Raw genomic sequence first — 20,089 nt, 5'->3', positions numbered from 1 at the left:
ATCAGGAGTTTAATTTTGGACTTGTTGACTTTAGGATCTAAGTGGGAACATCAAAGTAGAAATGTCAAATAAGAACTTGACCTTATGAGTCTGGAATTCAAGAGAGAAGTCTGGGCAGGGGATATACAATTGGGAGTAATTGGCATTTGATAGAATTTAAATGATGACACCACAGTCCTAAAAAAAGCTAGAGAAGAAAATAAGACATAGGACAGCCTGAGCACCAGTATTATGAGGTTGGGAGGCGGGGGGAAGGGCGAATAAAACAGCAAAAGAGCCTGAAAAGGAGTAAAGAGTAATATAGGCGGTAAACTGAGAGAATGAGGACACCAAATGAAGGAAGTATACATATATATATATATATTTTTTTTTTTTAAAAAAAAGAATGGTCAATCCTGTCAAATACGACTAAAAGATCAAAGTTACCAATGAATTTAATAGTAGTAGCAATGAATTTTGAGGTTACTGGTGGTATTATGTAATAATATTGGACCCATCAGGTCATTCCACTAAAAAGGAATTTTACTACTTAAAGAAAATTTTCCTATAACAACTAGGTTTCTACAAACTAGTTAATGATCCACTTATTTCAAACACTATATTATACAATGAAATAAAATACAATAAAATGTATTTACAAAAATAAAAAGCCTTCCGGAACTCCTTGAAGTTTATATAATTTTAATTCAATTAAGCAAACGCATATAGAGGGCTCACTATGCTAAGCACCAAGGACTTAAAAGCAAGGATATAGAAACAAAATTCCCTGCAGTAAAGGAGCTTTCAGACTATTATGAGGAATCAGACAAGTAAGTATACAGATAATCACTATATAGAATTGTGCAGTCAGTTTTGTAGACATACAGAGGAGGAGCATCTAAGCCAAACTTGGGTCAGGGTTGCCTATCTGAAGGATACATTTAATCTTCAAAAAATATGTAGTGATTATGGGCAAAAGACTCAATCATTCAAATGAAGGGTCCCACTAAATAATAAACATATTAAAAGGTACACAAATAAACTAGTTTTCAGCAAAATACAAATTAAAATCATTATGTGGCTTTAATAGGAAGGACTTTAAATCTTCCTCTCCCAAAAACAACCATTTCAGGGATCTGGCAATCTACCAAAGTCAAATAGCATATTAAGAAGCACTTATTCATAAAACACTGTTGAAATTCGGTAAGAACAGAGGGAGTCTGTGGCTCTGCTGACTGGGGCCATTGCCATCCTTCCCTGGTGGTCAGGGTGGGGGCTCTCCCTGGACCACAGGCTGGGACACCGTCATGGCCAGAGAGGCTCAATTGATCTGGAGCCCAACGTGAAAACATGCTGTCCAGCAGCAGTGCCAGCAGCAAGTCTGAGGAGGCCATCTCTGTTGGGTCAAGCAACAGACCAGCAACAAAGCCAGAAACTTAACAGTGAGATCCTGGAAGTGAGAGATCCGCAGAGAGGCTTCAACTCTGCAAACAACCCTGGCTGTCTTCCACCCACATGCAGTGGGGAAACCATACTGTCCTCATATCCTGGGCTGACAGTGAGGTGACACATGCAGAGAGGACATGGCAGGGCAGACTAGAAGAAACCTGTCTGAATTTTGAATGTACATAATGGAATTGAGAGTGAATAACGGAATTAATATGTTAAATACAGTTATATTACTTTACCCATTCACTTTGGCAGTAATTATACATTGAGTTGTTGAAAGTAATGATTTTTATTTCAAAAGTGAATACTAAATATTTACTTAATTTTTTTTTTACTTCTATGTACACAGTATGCTTAGTTTCTTTGCTAAAATGTAGTGATGATTTTAAGGTTTACTAAAAGCAATAGACATTTCCCACTGGTTTCTTAAGTATAATGTTGCTTTATGTGAGTGATAAATACATTTGGTGGTTTGAAATATTTAATTTTTCTTTAATTTTTATTCTTTCTCTTTTAGCTTATTTAATTTTTTTTTACATATCCCTGTATTAGTAATCCTTTTTAAAGAGGCTGTATGTTGCTGCTATTATTTTTTGAATAATGTTATATTTGTTTAAGCTATCTACTGTGAGTTAATGAAATATCATTTCTGGACCCAAATGTCATTAGATAAAGATTAAATATATTGTATTCATATAGTCTCTTGATTAGACTAAAGTAGTTTTGTTGTTTTTCTTTTGGTTTTGTTTTTTTAGTTTATCTTTGGCGATTAGGAGAAAAATGCACTTAGAGCAGCATGCTGTGTTTTTGTAATAAACATTGAGTCATAGTCAGTTACACTAGATTTTTCATTCATAATTTATTGTGTTATGATATGATTTGTCTTAAGCATATGCAAATCTTAAGCAATCATCCCAAGAAGAACAGGTTGTATCACTTGTAAATTAAATATTTTAATGCCAATTTTTAAAGATTTTCAAGAGTATCAGAGAAAGGAAAGCTATAATACTTTACAAATTTATACATTAAAACTTAAATAATGATAGTAATTATGTACTTTTAACAATTAAAAGCACATTCCTGCCTAACAGTAATGTTTGGGGACAGGTTGACAGGCTGTTTTCAAAAAGCCTGTAGGAAGTTTTTTCCACTGGTGAGTTTATCAAGCCCAGAATCTGACCCTCAGTATCAGATAGACTGGAATGGAGCTGTCTCTCAAAGAAAGATCCACATCAAGCAATGACAGAGGAGATATCTACATAGATATATATCAGAATCCAATTATTAATTTATATTAACTGTAAATAGAATTGTCAAATAAACTGGAATGCTCCTGTCATCCCGATGATTCATTTTTGTTTTATAGATGGGCAAATCACAATAGTGTGAGCACAGAATGAGTACAAATTCTCATGAGCAGTTGCATGGATAAAATATATATTTTTAAATATATTTTATTGATTTTTTACAGAGAGGAAGGGAGAGGGATAGAGAGTTAGAAACATCGATGAGAGAGAAACATTTATTAGCTGCCTCCTACACATCTCCTACTGGGGATGTGCCCGCAACCAAGGTACATGCCCTTGACTGGAATTGAACCCAGGACCTTTCAGTCCCCAGGATGATGCTTTATCCATTAAGCCAAACGGGTCAGGGCTGGATAAAATATTTAAAGGCATAAGCTAAGAGTGGCATCATACATCTTGCTCTGCAGTACGCACAGTCTTACCATTGAGGCCAACTTGTTTAAAATTTGTAGGATAAGAATCTCTCTCTCTAAATAGTGTAATAGACACTGCTCCATTACAATGTTTCCTTCACTTATTTTTTTAAAGTTTTTTAAAATATATATATTTTTTAATTTCAGAGAAGAAGGGAGAGTGAGAGAAACATCAATGATGGGAGAGAATCATAGATCAGCTGCCTCCTGCATACCCACACTGGGGAATCGAACTGAGACCTCGTGGCTCATAGGTCAAAGCTCAACCACTGAGCCATACCCACCAGGCTTCTTAAATTTTAATCACTGACTACTCTCTCTTTGGTTGCCATCAGATTACAGTCTAATCTTATAGACTGGGAAGCCATGTTCTTTCTCTCTCTCTTCCCTGAGTAATTTGCCTAACTGTTCTGATCTATTATGAGTAATATTATGCTTGAACTTAGAAAATGATTATTTCCAAAGCCTAAGAGAAGGCCTCCATCTACAGACATCATTATGATCATGAATGTTTCTAAAAATGGGAAAAAAGCACACTAACCTAGTACTACTGTGCTTGTTTTGCTGAATTTCTCTCATATATAAGCTTTCATTTTTAGGTACTCTTAATTAGATAAGCAAGTGTTGCTATATTTCTCAATTGGGATTTCAATGGTTGTTCTTTTAAATTTATAAATTTGGAGGGAAATTACATATCTACAATGTTGTCTTCTCTTTTATGTACACAATACCTGTTCACTTTTAAAATTTATTTTGCTAGGTATATTTTGTAACTGATTACCTAAATGAATTGTCTTAGTACTTCTAAAAATAATTCTCTGGTGCTTTCCATGTCATCTGACAATATGAAAATATGGGTTCTTTTTCAATATTTATGGCTTTATTTTGTTCATATTGGATTAGTTATAGTTTCTAAAACAAATTGAGCGCTATAGCAGCAATTGCATGTATTCTTGTTTTGCAGCATCTTTTTATGCTCATGACACTCATATAAGTATATATAGAGCAGACATATTTTCTTCATTCTGTATAAAGATAACTGAAATAAATACATAAATGTAGGCACCAACGTAACAACTGAACTTGGCTAAATTTGATCGAGGACTGGAGGAAGAACCCAGGTCTATGGACTGCTACAGTCCCATATTTCCATATACTCATTTTTTTTACTAAACAATAGATTTTACACAAAGTTTAATTATATAAGCAATCTCATACATTTGAGTTCTGTTGACCTCAAGCTCCACATGATCAAAACTGAGCTTATCATCTTGCAACCTCCTATTAGTTGAATTCTTTGTTTTACTAAAGGGCTCCACCATCCTTCTGGCTCAGGCCATAAACCTGAAGGCTTTTACTCCTCTCTCCTCAATACTTAGACCTAATGGATCATTCTATCAGTTTATTTCACCTTTAAAAATCTCTCCAATTGGCTTCCCTCTGCATCCTCTGCCCTATTTTCCCATTGCCATTGTCTTGGTTCGGGCCATTATTTCTGCTTTCTGTCTGTAATCTTGCCTTCTGCCAATCTGCCTTCCATCCTGCCAAGGCAATCTTATAAAATGCAATTCCAATCCATTATAGCCTGGTTAAAATCCTATAGTGATTCTCCATTATTTCAGGATATAGTTCACTTTCCTTAGCTAAGCATACACAGCTCATGACTAAAAATGATGTACTCTTTTGAGTCTGGCTTCTGTCTCTCAAAATTACATTTATACATAGCTTTATGGTCAATGATTGGTCAGAAGCTATGCTTAAACATCTTGAGCGAGAAAAAAAAATACTGAAAAAACAAAAAACAAAAAAGCCTGGTTCTTAATCCTAGATAGACATGCAGTCCTCCTCCTCACTTCTTTATCTTACTATTAATTTTTTAAGGAAATTGAGTCAGTTGTCCTTTAGATTTCTAGATTTTTCTATTTGCTCCCTGTGGTGACAATTAACTGGGTCCTGCATCACTTAAGTTCCTTAATTGATTCTATTCAGGTTCAATGTTTTAGGCAAGAATACTTCATAGATTATGCTCTGTGATTCATGCTATAAAACTTCAGAAAGTATATAATATCCAGATGCCCTGTTTTTAATAACTCCAAGATCGAGCACAAGGTTCAGGTGATGGTAGCTCAAGCCCTCCTCTACAACCTTTCATTTAATGGTTCCATCCACTGATTATTGTTGCCTAATTCATTTCACTAGGGATTGAAAAGTGGTGTTTTTTAAAATTCTACCATCTTTTCTGTTTTATCAGATAAAATTCTTTAAAAAAAAGGCTTTTTAAAATAAAATTAGGCTTTTTATTTATTTATTTATTTCTGACTAATAATTTTCAGAACAAGGAGTTGTCCTAGATGCTCCCAATGATGTTCAATGAGTTAGGTTTGGACATTGTTCTAGTTCTCTCTCTCATGTTCTCTCTCTCTCACTCATGGATTTTTTTAAGATAGTATATATATATATAATTTCTATATATCTATATATAAAAGTTAGGAGGTTAAAACCTCCTATTTTGAGGGTGACTCAATATTACATTAATACATTAAAATGAGTAGAATCTCTTCATTCCATCTGTCTTTAAGAACAAAGCAAATTCCTATGTATCTGATGTAGACATGGAATGTCCTGAGACAATGGAATTGCCAAGTGACCCTTAAACACCCATTCTCTCCCTCTCCCCCTCTGAACCTATACTTCTCTGGCTATACCCTATTTCTATTAGATCAAGTAATGTGTTTCAAACAATTGCATACACTGTTATTCACTGTTATTCGCTAAACTCTTTCAATGCAAATCTCATTTAACCTACACAATAACCTCATTAGGTGGGTATTATTGGTATCCCTATCTATATATATGAAAGGCTAAGTGACCATCCGACCATCCGACCAGCCAGTAGGTATGACGTGCACTGATCACCAGGGGCAGATACTCAATGCAGAAGGTGCTGAACAGCAGTGACTTGGCAGCGGCGGTTCTTGGGTGACTCACATCGAACCAGAGAGGAGGGAGCCCAATCCCACAGGCTAGGCCGAGGGAACCCACCTAAAGGAGGGACCCCACTCACTCCACAGATGCCCTCTGAGCCCTGGCACCACCCCAGGTGCGGCCGGCCAGGGAAGGGACTATGGAAGGTTGGCTCCAGGGTGTGTCTGGCCCATCTCTCCCAGTCACCTTGTAATAATTTCCTTTCAATGTGCACAAATCTGTGCACTGGGCCTCTAGTTTTATAGATAAAAAAATGAAGTTTGGAGACATTAAGTAATTTGTGCATTATCTAGCTAGTAAATGTTAGAACAGGAATTTGTATCCAGGTACACCTAACTCTGAAGCCAATGCTCTTAACCAAAATTATTCATTTCAGACAGACCATCATATTAAACAATAGCTCTCAGTGAGAGTATACCACCTACCTGAAGAGTTTGGAAATGCTGGGGGTAAAGGAATAAGAACTGTCCTGCCCAAATGCCAACAGCATCAAGCCCCACTGACAAATAATGACTTAGAAGTCTTCTCCCATTCTGTATGCCTCCAGATATAAAAATTAGAACTGTTTTGACTACATTTAGAAACTGCTTTCTTTATAATTTTTTAAATTATTACATGTTTCATTAATTCACTCTGTTTTTCTTATCAACTTTGCAGGGGAAAAATGATGTTTTGTCTTATCTATAAAGTTGAATTATACCAGTTCTCTAAATATTGTTGCAATTCTTTCAATATTAAAAAATAAAATGAATATTGCCAAAGTGATTTATGAACAAATGTGAATGTGAGTAGTAATATGTGTACTTTTTAAAGGAGCCTCTATATATCGGGATAAACAAGATTCTTTTTAAAAATAACTTCCAAGGGCAGATGGAGGGACTACAAAAGTGTACAAGGGACCTTTTGCGGGTGATGAATATATTCGCTTTCTTGATTGTGTTGAAGGTTCACAGGTCTACACATATGTCAAAACTTATTCATTATATAATTTAAATGTTTTCCAATTGTACTTCCAATTGGAAATATATTTAAAAAATAGCTGTACTATTTTTTAAATATATTTCATTGATTTTTTACAGAGAGGAAGGGAGAGGGATAGAGAGTTAGAAACGTCAATGCGAGAGAAACATCAATGAGCTGCCTCCTGCACACTCCCTACTGGGGATGTGCCCGCAACCAAGGTACATGCCCTTGACCGGAATCGAACCTGGGACCCTTGAGTCCACAGGCTGACGCTCTATCCACTGAGCCAAACCAGTTAGGGCTATACAGCAATTTTTTTTAATAGAAGTTGATGACTATTTTTTTAATAGAAGTCATCAACTTCTATTAAAAAAACAGCCCTCCTTATTAGGCATTATTAGCCTCCATTATTGTGCACTACTGGCATGTTGGGTTTGGTCCTCACTGTGTTTTTAAAATATCTTTTTAAATTATTTGCCAACATTTAAAATTTTAGAAATTTCTCCCCCCAAATCCTTTTACTTTTTTGGAAGGTCTGGTACCCAAGGGTCCAGGTTTCCAACCTGGAACAGGCCAAGCACTGTGGTCAGCCACAGACCACAGGACTCAGTGTCCATATTGTCGCGTCCCTGGCAGCTTCATCCATTTATTTACCACACCTGATCTCTCCATAGTTTTGACTTTGCAGTCCTTACCTTAAGGCTACAGAGATCTTCTCTCAACAGCGTTTTATTTTGGTTTGATGCTATCTATGGGCTCACCCCCACATTAAAAAGAACAATCCTTAATTAAAAGTGCAATTCCTACCCCAAAGGGTAGGAAATTTTCCTAACTTAGCAGACAGTGGCAGCAAACAAGAAGTTATACATAGCCATCCCCATCCCTGAAGCAGAGGCCAAAACAAGAATATAAACAAATCCTGAAACTGGTTCGTGAGGAACTAGTTTCAACAAATTTAGTGAAGAAGCTACTGACAGATATAATTTCCCTCCAGGAGATCTTCCCCTCAACACATTACAACACACACATTACAACACACACAAATGCAGTCTAGTCCCAGCTCCCTCCCTAACCTTCCTCTTTCTCATTCTGCTAGGTCACAGAAACGATAACAGGAATCTATATCATTCTGTCTCAAAAATTCCTTTTTTAGGAAACCTGGTGAAAAGAGAAAGTTCCCAAGGCGTAACCACACAAATTATTAAAGGTCAAAAGGGGTTTTAGACAGGGTGGGTGGGTCGGAAGAGATCAACCAAAGAACTTGTATGCATATATGCATAAGCCATGGACACAGACAATAGGGTGGTGAAGGCCTGGGGTTGGGGGTGGGGGTGGGCTAGAAGGGGTCAATGGGGGAAAAGAGTGACATATGTAACACTTTCAACAATAAAGATTAAAAAGAAAAAAGAAAGGGGTCTGAAACCTTTACTCATTAAATGAATAAACAACCAACAACCAATGATTTTATTTAATTATTATACATCAGAAGCATTAATATTAAGATCAGGATGAAGACAAAGAGAACTTTTATCACTATTAACATTTTCTAACCAATACATAAAATAATAGAGAAAAATATTACAAATAAGGTAAAAAGAAATTCACTTGCATATGATCTTACTCTACCTATAAGATTACAGGGAAATCACTGAAAAATTATGAAGACTATGCATTATGAAATCAGTGATTGAATAGTTACTAAATTAATATAAAAAAATTAGCAGTTCTTTTCTCTCTATATATAAAACCTTAATATGCAAATAGACCAAACGACAGAACAACCTAACAACTGAACAACCAAATAACCAGTCACTATGACGTGCGCTGACTACCAGGGGCGCACGGGGAACATGGCTGGCGTCAGTAGCAGGCGGCAGAGTGTGATACATGGCAGGCATCGGCCACAGGGGGATGGTGGAGCAGGTGAGCAGGCGTGCCAGACCAACGTGGGATGCTGGTCACTGTCATCAGGGCGAGCCTCTGGTGGTTACTGAAAATTCTTTGTTCCCACACACCATGGTCCTGCCTGGCACTCTCACCTGCTGCCGGCACCTGCCCCACTTGCATCTGCTGCTGGTGCCCGACACCAGCACTGATCACTCAGCACCATCAGCAGGTGTGAGCAGAGGCTGCTGGCCGTGATTGCCCCTGAGGGCTTCTCCACCTCTCCCTGCTCCTAAGGGGCAATCAGGGCAGCCACCACTCGTACCCACTGACAGCGTCGGCCCCGCTTGCACCCGCTGCTGGAGCCAGCTCCAACTGCTCCGTCAGTGGGTGTGAGCAGGGCCAGCGTTGTCAGCATGTGGGAGCAGTGGCAGCAGGAACAGGGCTGCCGGCAGACAGGGAACCAGGGGCCATGGTGGGAGGGACCAGGCAGGGGTGCGGAGGATGGGCCGAGACCCACCCTGTGCCTACCATAGCCTCGTGACCCACAGTTCCTTTCAAGGTGTACAAATTCATGCACTGGGCCCCTAGTATGTCAATAATAATCATAGAAGAAATCTATAGTAATAAAAGGGTAAGATGCTAATTAGACCAGACAGCTGAACGACCTTCCAGATGTCATTCGCAAAGTTTAGAGGGGCAAGAGCACGAGAAAGGTTCTTCTAAGAGGCTGTCATCCTAGTGCTGCTGAGGAATGATGGTGCCCTGAACTAGAGATATGACCAAGAGGATGGGGAGTGGACAGATGAAGGGGCATGTTGTGTGTGGAAGGTGTCCTGTAGGGCCCAGTGGCTCAGCCTCCCCAGTTACCTGAGGTGGACACTCTTGATGCACCCCCTTGTGGGCTTTGTGCACAGTTGTTGTAGCTCTGCCTTGGTTGTTATAGGCTCACTGGGAGGAATTGACCTCCCGGCCAATTGGGCGGTTAGGAGCCAAAGGTCCCAGATTGTGAGAGGTTGTAGGCCGGGCTGAGGGAACCCCCCCCTCCTGTGCATGAATTTCGTGCATCAGGCCTCTAGTAATATGAATAAAAATACGAACACAATAGCAAACAAAATTATAAAATAGGAACAAAAATTAATAAAGGGTGCAGTAAGGTCATGTTATCCTAGAGTGGGAGATGCCCTAGGGGTGTGTGGACTGTCCTGTCCCTAACTGAGATAGTGGAGTTGGACTCTACCATACCTCTGAACCATCCCATGAGCCACCCTGTCAAAACTGAGCTGACATATAACCCAAGAAGGAATTATGGCTTCTCTCCCCAGTGATACTCTAGACCCAATCAAGACCTGCACTCCCCTGGCTTAGTTCTGAATCATAGAAATCAGCTTAAAACGGTTCATGTTTCTCAGACTGCAGATAGGAAACACAGCCATTCTGCGGAGAATCGAGATTCATCACTTTTTCAGGAATCAGATAAGCTGTCAAGTAGAGAAAACTTAATCTCTAAGAAAGGGCTTTCAAGGAACTGAAAAAGCTGTTGACAGAGAACCTTACATAAATATATGTGTGAAAGTAAATGAGTATATAGACCTTTTGATTATTATTGAATAGAACCAAAGAATGTTTTGAAATGTGTTTATACTATTAAAAAAATTCCCAATTTGTCAACAATAAAAATAAAGAAACAAAACAAAAAAATATCCTAATTAGCACAGCCTTCAATAGTTCAGATTTTGTGATTGACTGTGGTTTGGTTTCAGGATTATCTTTTCATTCTCTGGGCAAAAACAGTTTCCTAAGAAAATTAATAGTGTAAACAAATGGTTTGAAGCATCTGTTTATATTCAGATAATTAATATGCTAAGCATTCTTATCTATTAAATTAAAGCAAGTCACCTAAAGACTTTTCTAGATAATACTTCATTAGCCTAATTATAATGAGTACATATAGTTGAAGTAATACAATGGACATCTGTTTTAAAATATTCTTCAATTTAAGCCCTTTACTAAATCAAGCTAGCTTCATACATTAGTTTTAATTACTAAGGGTTTACATGGCAAAAAAAGAAGTAAAAAAAAACCTCATTCAAAATGGGAAATAAAATTTTCTGTTCTTACCTTTGAAGTTCTCCATTCCCAACCATCACCTATCTGCTGTGAATGTTTGATGAATTCTGCACAATAATGCTGGAATGTTTTTTCTCCAAAACATTCATCTTCTTCCATACTAAATGATAACTGCAATATAAAAATTAAGTATTAGCTATACAGAAATGAAAAAAATATATAGCTCTTGCTTTATAAGAACTCATACGCTTTTATAATAATAAAAGCGTAATATGCAAATTGACTGAACAGCCGAACAGCAGAACGACCATCCGGACAACCATGCTATGACACGCACTGGTGCCAGGCCAGCCAAGGTGGGTGCAATGCAATTGGTCAGGGGTTCCACCATTGCCCCATGATTGACGCGCAGAGGGAGGCCCAGGCCACAGGCCAGCAGGGCGATCCATCTGGGGAAGCTCCGCGATCACCCCAAAGATGCAGGTCCAGGCCACCCTCTGTGGAGCGATCGATCGCGGGGCTCCCAGATTGCGAGAGGGCGCAGGCCAGGATGAGGGACACCCCCCCCCCATACCGAGTTCATGAATTTCCTGCACCAGGGCTCTAGTATTGTAATAAAGGGAGATTAGCCATAAAAATAACCAACCTCCATTCAACCAACTTTGCCATATTTATCAACACAATGTCCATTCCCTCTATAAAAATTACCAGTATCTACAGCATTCTGATCATGAAGCTATCTCTACTTCCCTCAGTTGAGGGTATGTTCACAAACCACATTCTTATATTATAAATATACTTTAATGAAATGCTACACTAACCAAACCAATAAAATGTAATTTAAAAACAAAGACAACTGTTATTTCTAAGATTTAATGCCGTGGAAAGGCTTTACAAAAGTAAATCTTCATTAGAAAAACATACTACTATTGAACTAGATATAGACAATTCAACTGAAAATTGGTAGTGGGAAAATCATACAAATCTAGTATTCTGTACTCAGATTGCTACAAAAGTGGCTTAAGTTCTTTCATTTAAAGTTAAACTTTCATGTAAACCAAAAAGCTGGAGAGGATGCATTCTGGGTTCAGCTTAATCAAGAATGAACAATGAATTCCAATCAAGTACCCATACTCAAAGAAAGTGCCTTGGTCATATATGAAAAAATTGGCAAATTAATGTCTTTATATGTTTTAAGTTGAAATAAAATGTTTTGAGTATGCATGTATTTTTAACATAAAAGTAATATTCTTTTTTAATTTAATAAAAGATTCATCAGAATAAAGAAAAATAAAACATTATTGGCATAAATGAATCTTTACAGAAATGTATAAATTCAACTCTTCTGTAGCATATAAAAACATTAAGAAGGTATTTTAAATGTTTCTTAGCATTTTCTTTTATATCAAGTTCCTTGCTTATCCATAAATTTTTTTGCATATATTATTTTTGATAACTTTACCTTTTATAAACTTTTTCAATTAACTGCTCAACTCTCAATTCTGATAGCACTGGAAAAGAGAATTTCTATTTAAAGTCTATACAATAATGAAGATATGCACAGATTATAGTAGGCACAAAAAGGATCCCTCACAAAGGAGGGATGGTGGGGGAGTGTGTGTCATGGAAGAGTTTGGACTATTTCCATAGAAAATAAAGAATCAGACCTTAGAGCTGAAAAGGTCAGAATAATAAATCATTAGAGGCTCTGTGGAGGATGATCTGAGGGACACAAGCCTGAAAGCAAGGAGAAGAGTTAAAAGCTGTTGTAGTAGTCTGCGTTAGAGGTCAAAAGGATCTGAACCCAGGCAATGAAAGAATTCAGGAAGAATATGCATCTTAAGTTATGGAGAGAAGCCAAGATCAATTTAAGAAATTTGGAAGTCATCTTATAAAAGAGACAAATGAAATAACCCAGCTAGAATGAATGCAGTGGATTCTTAATATGGCTTCTGGTGGATCATGAAAGCTTATACTAAATTTTGAATGTATGTGCTCTATATTTTGGTGGAGAAATATTCTACAATTTTCAACAGGTTGTTTAAAGGGCCTTAACCAAAAAGGTAGAAAACAATGCATAGTGAGAAGAACAGTGGGTTCAGAAAGAAACCTTCAGAACACCAGCATTTCAGGAACCCACAGAAGAAGAGGAACCAACAAAAGAACTAGAAAATAGAGTCAGGCATTAAGAGGAGATCCTAGCAAGGGCAGTGCCAGGGATTCCAGGGATGAAAGTCTCAAGGAAGTAGAGAATAACTAACAAATACTCAACAATGTCAAAACAGAAGAGAGACCCATTAATAAAGGAAACAAAATAGAGTCACATAATATGGCGTCAGAGTAAGTAGATGCTGCATGGACAAGTTCCCAGGAACAAACTGGAATTACAACTAAAATACAGAAAAACTTCCAGAATAATCAATGGAAGACTCACTGGAGAGAACCCTGATACCCAAGGACCGAAAGTGGAGACCGCATAGAGACTGGTAGGAGGGGCCAAGGCATGAAAGGGCTGGCTGGCCACCCACAGACAGCAACTGAAGTTCCAAAGAAATATCTCAGCTGCCCCTGAGAACTCTGAGATCAATCCCAAAGCTGGGCCCCCAAGCAGAGAGCACCAGAACTGAGAAGGGTACCCACATAACATCTGACTATAAAAAGCAGTGAGGTTGCTGTCTGCCAGGGAATGATGGCTGGAAATTTAGGCATCTTCTTAAAGGGCCAACACACAAAATTCCCTGTGGAGCCACCCACTTTGTGCTCCAGCAGAGGGAAGGCAGAGTGGACTAGAGTTGATGAGCAGAAGCCAGGATTTGGGGACTCAAGAGTTAGAGCTCAGAAGGCAGAAACCCCTGGTTTCCTGTGCTGAGATATTCCCTCACACAGTGGAGGACATCTTTCCCACACAGAATTTTGCCTTGCCTGAGGGCAAGACAGTTGATCCACCCTATTGGAAAACACTTTGCCTTGAGGCCACTTAACAGACTGAAAATAATAGTCTCCAGGCAGAAGCAAATGCCCCACCCTGTTGGGAAAAAACAAAACAAAACAAAACTCTTGCTATACCTGAGGACAATTGCCTGGGAGCAATTCAAGTCAGAATCCTATCAGTCTGTAGGCAGAGGCAGTCTCTGGAGGCTTTGAGTCTTAGCCTGATCTAATTTGAAACAGCATTTGACACTGTCCTGCACAAGAGATTGAGAGGCATAGAGGATTTAACTAATATATAGTCACAAACCCAAACAGACAGCCAAAATGAAGAAACAAAGAAACAACCCCCAAATGAAAGAATAAGAGAATTCTCCAGAAGAGATAAGTGAAGCAGAGATAAAAAATTTATCTGAAACAGAGTTCAGAATAATGATGGTAAAGATGCTCAACAGAAAAGATATAGTAACTATGAAAAAAGAAGGCGAAGGTAAAGATCGAATCACTGAATTAGAAGATAGGGTTGAAAAAAATCACTCAATCACAGAACCAAAAAGAAAAAACAATTAAAAAACAGGAGGACAGCTTAAGAGAGCTGTAAGACAACATGAAACATAACGATATTAGAATAGCAAGTATGCCAGAAGAGGCAGAAAGGGATAGAGAATGTGTTTGAAGAAATAATGGCAGAAAACTTCCCTAACCTAGTAAAGGAAAAAGTCACATAATTTCAGGAGGAAAAGAGAACCCCAAGAAAGAAGAACCCAAACAGGCCCACACCCAGATACATCATAATTAAAATGCCAAAAATTAAAGACAAAGAGAGAATCTTAAAGTCAGCAAGAGAAAAGCAAACTTTTACCTACAAAGAAACTCCAATAAGGCTGACACCTGATTTCTCATCAGAAACTCTACAGGCCAGAAGGGAATGACATGAAGTACTCAAGGTAATGGAAAGTAAGGATCTGAAACCAAGATCACCATATCCAGCAAAGTTATCATTCAAAATAGAAACCAAGATCACTATATTTAGCAAGGCTATCATTCAAAATAGATGGTCAAATAAAGAGCTTCCCAGACAAAAATAAGGCTAAAGGAGTACATCACCACCAAGCCAGCTTTACAAGAAATGCTAAAGGGACTGCTATAATGAGAAGAAGAAACAGAAATTCTCTAGGAATTACAACGGCAATAAATAAGTACCTATCAATAATAACCCTAAATGTAAATGGATTAAATGCTCCAATCAAAAGGTGTAGGGTAGCTGAATGGATACTAAAACATGACCCAACTATATGCTGTCTACAAGAGACCCACCTCAGAAAAAAAAAAGACACACACACAGGATGTGAGCGAAGGGATGGAAAAAATTTTTCCAGGCAAATGAAAAATAAAGAGAAGCTGGAGTAGGAATACTCACATCTGACAAAATAGACTTCAAAATGAAGGCCATCACAAGAGACAACAAAGGTCACTACATAATGCTATAGGAATCAATCCAACAAGAGGATATAACCCTGGTAAACATATATGCACCCAATATAGGAGCACCTAAATATATATATATAAAAAAAAAACTTCTAGAGGACTTTAATGGAAAGATCAACAACAACATGGTCATAGTAGGAGAATTTAACACCTCGCTGACTTCACTGGATAGATCTTCCATACAAAAACTTAACAAGAAAACAGTGACTCTAAAGGACACACTGGATCAGATGGATTGAATTAACATTTATAGAACATTTAACCCCAAAGCAGCAGGATATACATTCTTCTCAAGTGCACATGGATCATTCACAAAGATAGAACACATGTTATGACAAAAAACAATTCTCTACAAGTTCAAGAAGATTGAAATTATATCAAGCATCTTCTCAGATGACAGTGGAATTAAATTAGATATCAACTACAGTAATCACACCCAAAAACATTCAAACACATGGAAGCTAAATAGCATGTTATTAAACAATGAATGAGTTACCAACAAGATAAAGAAATAAATAAAAAACTTCATGGAAACAAATGAAAATGAACACATAACAACCCAAAAGCTCTGGGACACAGCAAAGCAGTCCTGAGAAGGAAGTTCATAGCCCTACATGAATACCTCAAAAAACAAGAAAAATCAGCAACAAACTATTTAACCCTATTACTTAAAGAACTAAAAAAAGAACAAAAAAAAGCCCAAAGTAGAAGGAAGGAAATCATAAAGATTAGAGCATAAATAAATAACATAGAGACTAAAAAAAAAATACAAAAAATCAATGAAACCAAGAGCTGGTTCTTTGAAAAGATAAACAAAATTGATGAATCGTTAGCCAGACTCATCAAGAAATAAAGAGAAAGAACCCAAATAAATAAAATCCGAAATGAAAGTGGAGAAGGACTCCTTGAAAAGCTAATAAAATTGATAGGTCTCAGCAACACTGGTCAAGAGGCCTCCACACAATTGAAAACAAAGATATGTGTAAACCTCATGGTCATGGATATTCAACTTTATTTGTATTTTATTTAAAATGAAGACACAAAGGACTATCAGAAAATACTATGAACAACTATATGCCAACAAAACAAAACAAACAAACAAAAAAATACAATCTCCCAAAACTGAATCAGGAGGAATCAGAAAACCTGAATAGTTCAATAACAACTGATGAGATAGAAGCAGTAATTAAAAACAAAACAAAACAAAAACTCCCACCAAACAAAAGCCCAGGACTAGATGGCTTCACGGGGAGTTTTACCAAACATACAAAGAAGAACTAATACCTATACTCCTCAAACTTTTTCAGAAAAATTCACTTCCAAACTCTTTTTATGAGGCCAGCATTATCTTAATTCCAAAACCAGATAAAGACACTATAAAGAAAGAGAATTATAGGCAAATATCCCTAATGAACCTAGATGCCAAAATCCTCAACAAAATATTAGCAAATCAGATCCAGCAATACATTAAAAAGATCATACACCATGAACAAGAGGGATTTATTCCAGGGATGCAAGACTGGTACAATATCTGCAAATCAATAAACTTGATACATCACATAAACAACTTGAAAGACAAAAATGACATGATAGTATCAATAGATGCAGAAAAAGCATTTGACAAAATCCAATACCCATTTTTAATAAAAACTCTCAGCAAAGTGGGAAAAGAGGGAGCATATCTCAACATGATGAAGGTCATATATGACAAACCTACAGCCAATATTATACTCAGTGGGCAAAAACTAAAAGCATTTGCCCTAACAACAGGAACAAGATGTGGATGTCTGCTTTCACCACACTTATTCAACATAGTACTGGAAGTGCTAGCCATAGCAATCAGACAAGAAGAAATAAAAGGCATCCAAATTTGAAAGGAGGAAGTAAAATTCTCATTATTCACAGATGACATGATATTGTACATAGAAATCCCTAAAGACTCCACACACACAAAAAAATAGATCTAATAAATGAATTTGGCAATGTAGCAGGATTCAAAATCAACACCCAAAAAATGATGGCTTTTTTATACACCAATAATCAATTCTCAGAAAGAGAAACTAAACAAACAATCCCATTTACCATTGCAACTAAAAATTAGGATACTTAGGAATAAATTTAACCAAGGAGACAAAAGACCTGTACTCAGAAAACTACAGGACATTGAAAAAAAGAGATAGAAGAAGATATAAATAAGTGGAAGAATATACCATGCTCAGGGTAGGATCAACATCATTAAAATGTCCATACTACCTAAGGCAATCTACAGAATCAATGCAATCCCTATTAAAATACCAATGGCATAATTTACAGAGCTAGAACAAATACTCCAAAAATTTATATGGAATCAAAAAAGATCCCAAATAACTGAGCAATTTTGAGGGGGAAAAAGTTGGAAGAATCACAATACCAGATTTCAAGTTATACTACAAAGCCACCATAATTAAAACAGCCTAGTATTGGCACAGGAACAGGTCTATAGATCAATGGAACAGAACAGAGAACCCAGAAATCTACCCAAGCCATTACCCTCAATTAGTATTTGACAAAGGAGGCAAGAGCATACAACGGAGTCAAGAAAGTCTCTTTAATAAATGGTGTTTGGAAAACGGGGCAGATATATGCAAAAAAAAAAAAGAAACTAGACCACCAACTCACACCATACACAAGAATAAAATGAAAATGCAACCTACAGAAAGGGTGAAAATATTTACAAATCACATATCTGATAAAGGGCTGATATCCAAAATATATAAATGCATACAAATCAATAGCAAAACACACACACGCACACAAACACAATTCATTTCTTTAAAAAGGGGAAGAGAAACTGAATAGACGTTTTTCCAAAGAGGACATACAAATGACCAACATACATGAAGGATGCTCGACATCACTGATCATCAAAGATACACAAATCCAAACCACAATGAGATATGATTTCACACTAGCTAGAATGGCAACCATCCAAAAGACAAGAGATGTGTTGGCGAGGATGTGGAGAAAAGGGAACCCTAGTACACTGCTGGTGGGAATGCAGACTGGTGCAACCATTATGGAAAACAATATGGAGTGTCCTCAAAAAATTAAATATGGAACTGCCATTTGAGGCAGTGATACCAAATCAGAAAGAATGTATGCACCCCTATGTTCATAGCAGCACAATTTAGAATAGCTAAGATCTGGAAATAGGCCAGTGCCCATCAGTAGATGACTGTATAAAAAAGCTGTGATACATTTATAGCATGGAATACTATGCAGCAATAAAAAAAAGAATTTCTTATCCTTTGAAACAGCATGAAGGCACTTGGAAAGTATCATGCTAACTAAAATAAATCAGTCAGAGAAAGACAAGTATCAAATGGTCGCACTCATATGTGGAATCTAAGTAACAAAATAAACTGATGAAGAGAGTGGATCCAGAGACATGGAAGCGTGGAACAGAGTGCAGAATCTCAGAGGGAAGATGGGCAGGGTGAGAAGTAATCACCAAAGATCTTGTATGCTTATATGCAGAATCCATGGACACAGACAATAGGTTGCTAAAGGCCTGGGGCAGGGGCAGGAGAGGGCTGTAGGGGTCAATGGGAGGGGAAGGGGGAACATATGTAATACTTTCAATAATAAGGAATTATGTTAAAAATAAATAAATAAAATTGTGGTGATGGTTAAAAATAAAGGGAACAAAATAAATGAACAAACAAAATAGAAACAAATTCATAAATACAGCAAACTGATGATTGCCATATGGAAGAAGAGTAGGGGATATGGCTGAAAAATGTGAAGGGATTAAGAAGTGCAAATTGGTAATTACAAAACAGTCATGAGATGTAAAATGCAGCATAAATATTACAGTCACTATATATATAAAGAGCCAGGGGCTGTCACATCCAAAACAACCGAATGGATGACCGAACAGGCTGAGTGGGGCGACAAGGCCAGCAGGGAGTTAGTGAGGGATGACCAAATGACTAAGCAGCAGGCTGCATGGGGCGACCAGGCCGGAAGGGAGGTTAGGGAAGGACGACCAAATGACTGAACAGCAGGCTGTGTGGGGCGACCAGGCTGGCAGAACAGGGCAGTGAGGGGTGACCAGGCCAGCAGGGGGGCAGTTGGGGGTGATCAAGCAGGCAGGTGAACAGTTAGGAGCCAGCAGTCCTAGATTGTGAGAGGGATCCTGGATTGGAGAGGGTGCAGGCTGGGCTGAGAGGACCCCCTCCCATGCAAAAATTTCATGCACCGGGCCTCTAGAATTGTAATACTACGTATGGTGAGAGATCAGTACCTGAGTTATCAGGGGAATCACTTTGTAAATTATATACCAGTAAGTGTCTAACCACCATGCTGTACACCTAAAACTAGTATAAAATATTGAATCTCAACTGTAATTGAAAAATAAAACTTTAAAAAAAAGATTTCACAAAAATCTATCTACACTAATAAAAGAGAAACATGGTAATTGGCGTACAACCGCTACCCTTTTCATTGGCTAATCAGTGATATATGCAAATTAACTGTCAGCCAAGATGGCAGCCGGCAGCCAGGCAGCTTGAAACTAACATGAGGCTTGCTTGCTTCAGTGACGGAGGACTGCAACGTTCACTTGTCGGCCTCTCAGCTGCA

General features: G+C 37.7%; 1 protein-coding gene across 2 annotated transcripts in view; it reads right to left on the bottom strand.

The window, feature by feature from the left end:
• The window catches only part of ATG10 (autophagy related 10), a 179,187-nt gene extending 166,619 nt beyond the window's left edge, over positions 1-12,568 (bottom strand). For both annotated transcript variants that reach the window (XM_006775500.2, XM_015571665.1), the window contains exons 1-2: positions 12,513-12,568; positions 11,102-11,221 (exon numbers count right to left, since the gene is read on the bottom strand). In XM_006775500.2, the coding sequence (XP_006775563.1) occupies positions 11,102-11,209 (108 nt within the window). In that variant the 5' untranslated portion in view covers positions 11,210-11,221; positions 12,513-12,568. The remainder of the gene's footprint in view (positions 1-11,101; positions 11,222-12,512) is intronic.
• Between the last annotated feature and the right edge of the window lie 7,521 nt (positions 12,569-20,089).

This window comes from Myotis davidii, unplaced genomic scaffold (genome assembly GCF_000327345.1).
Source record: "Myotis davidii unplaced genomic scaffold, ASM32734v1 scaffold44, whole genome shotgun sequence".
In the NCBI taxonomy this organism is placed as follows: domain Eukaryota; kingdom Metazoa; phylum Chordata; class Mammalia; order Chiroptera; family Vespertilionidae; genus Myotis; species Myotis davidii.
The sequence above is the reverse complement of the archived record's forward strand: the minus strand, read 5'-3'. Positions and strand labels throughout refer to the sequence as shown.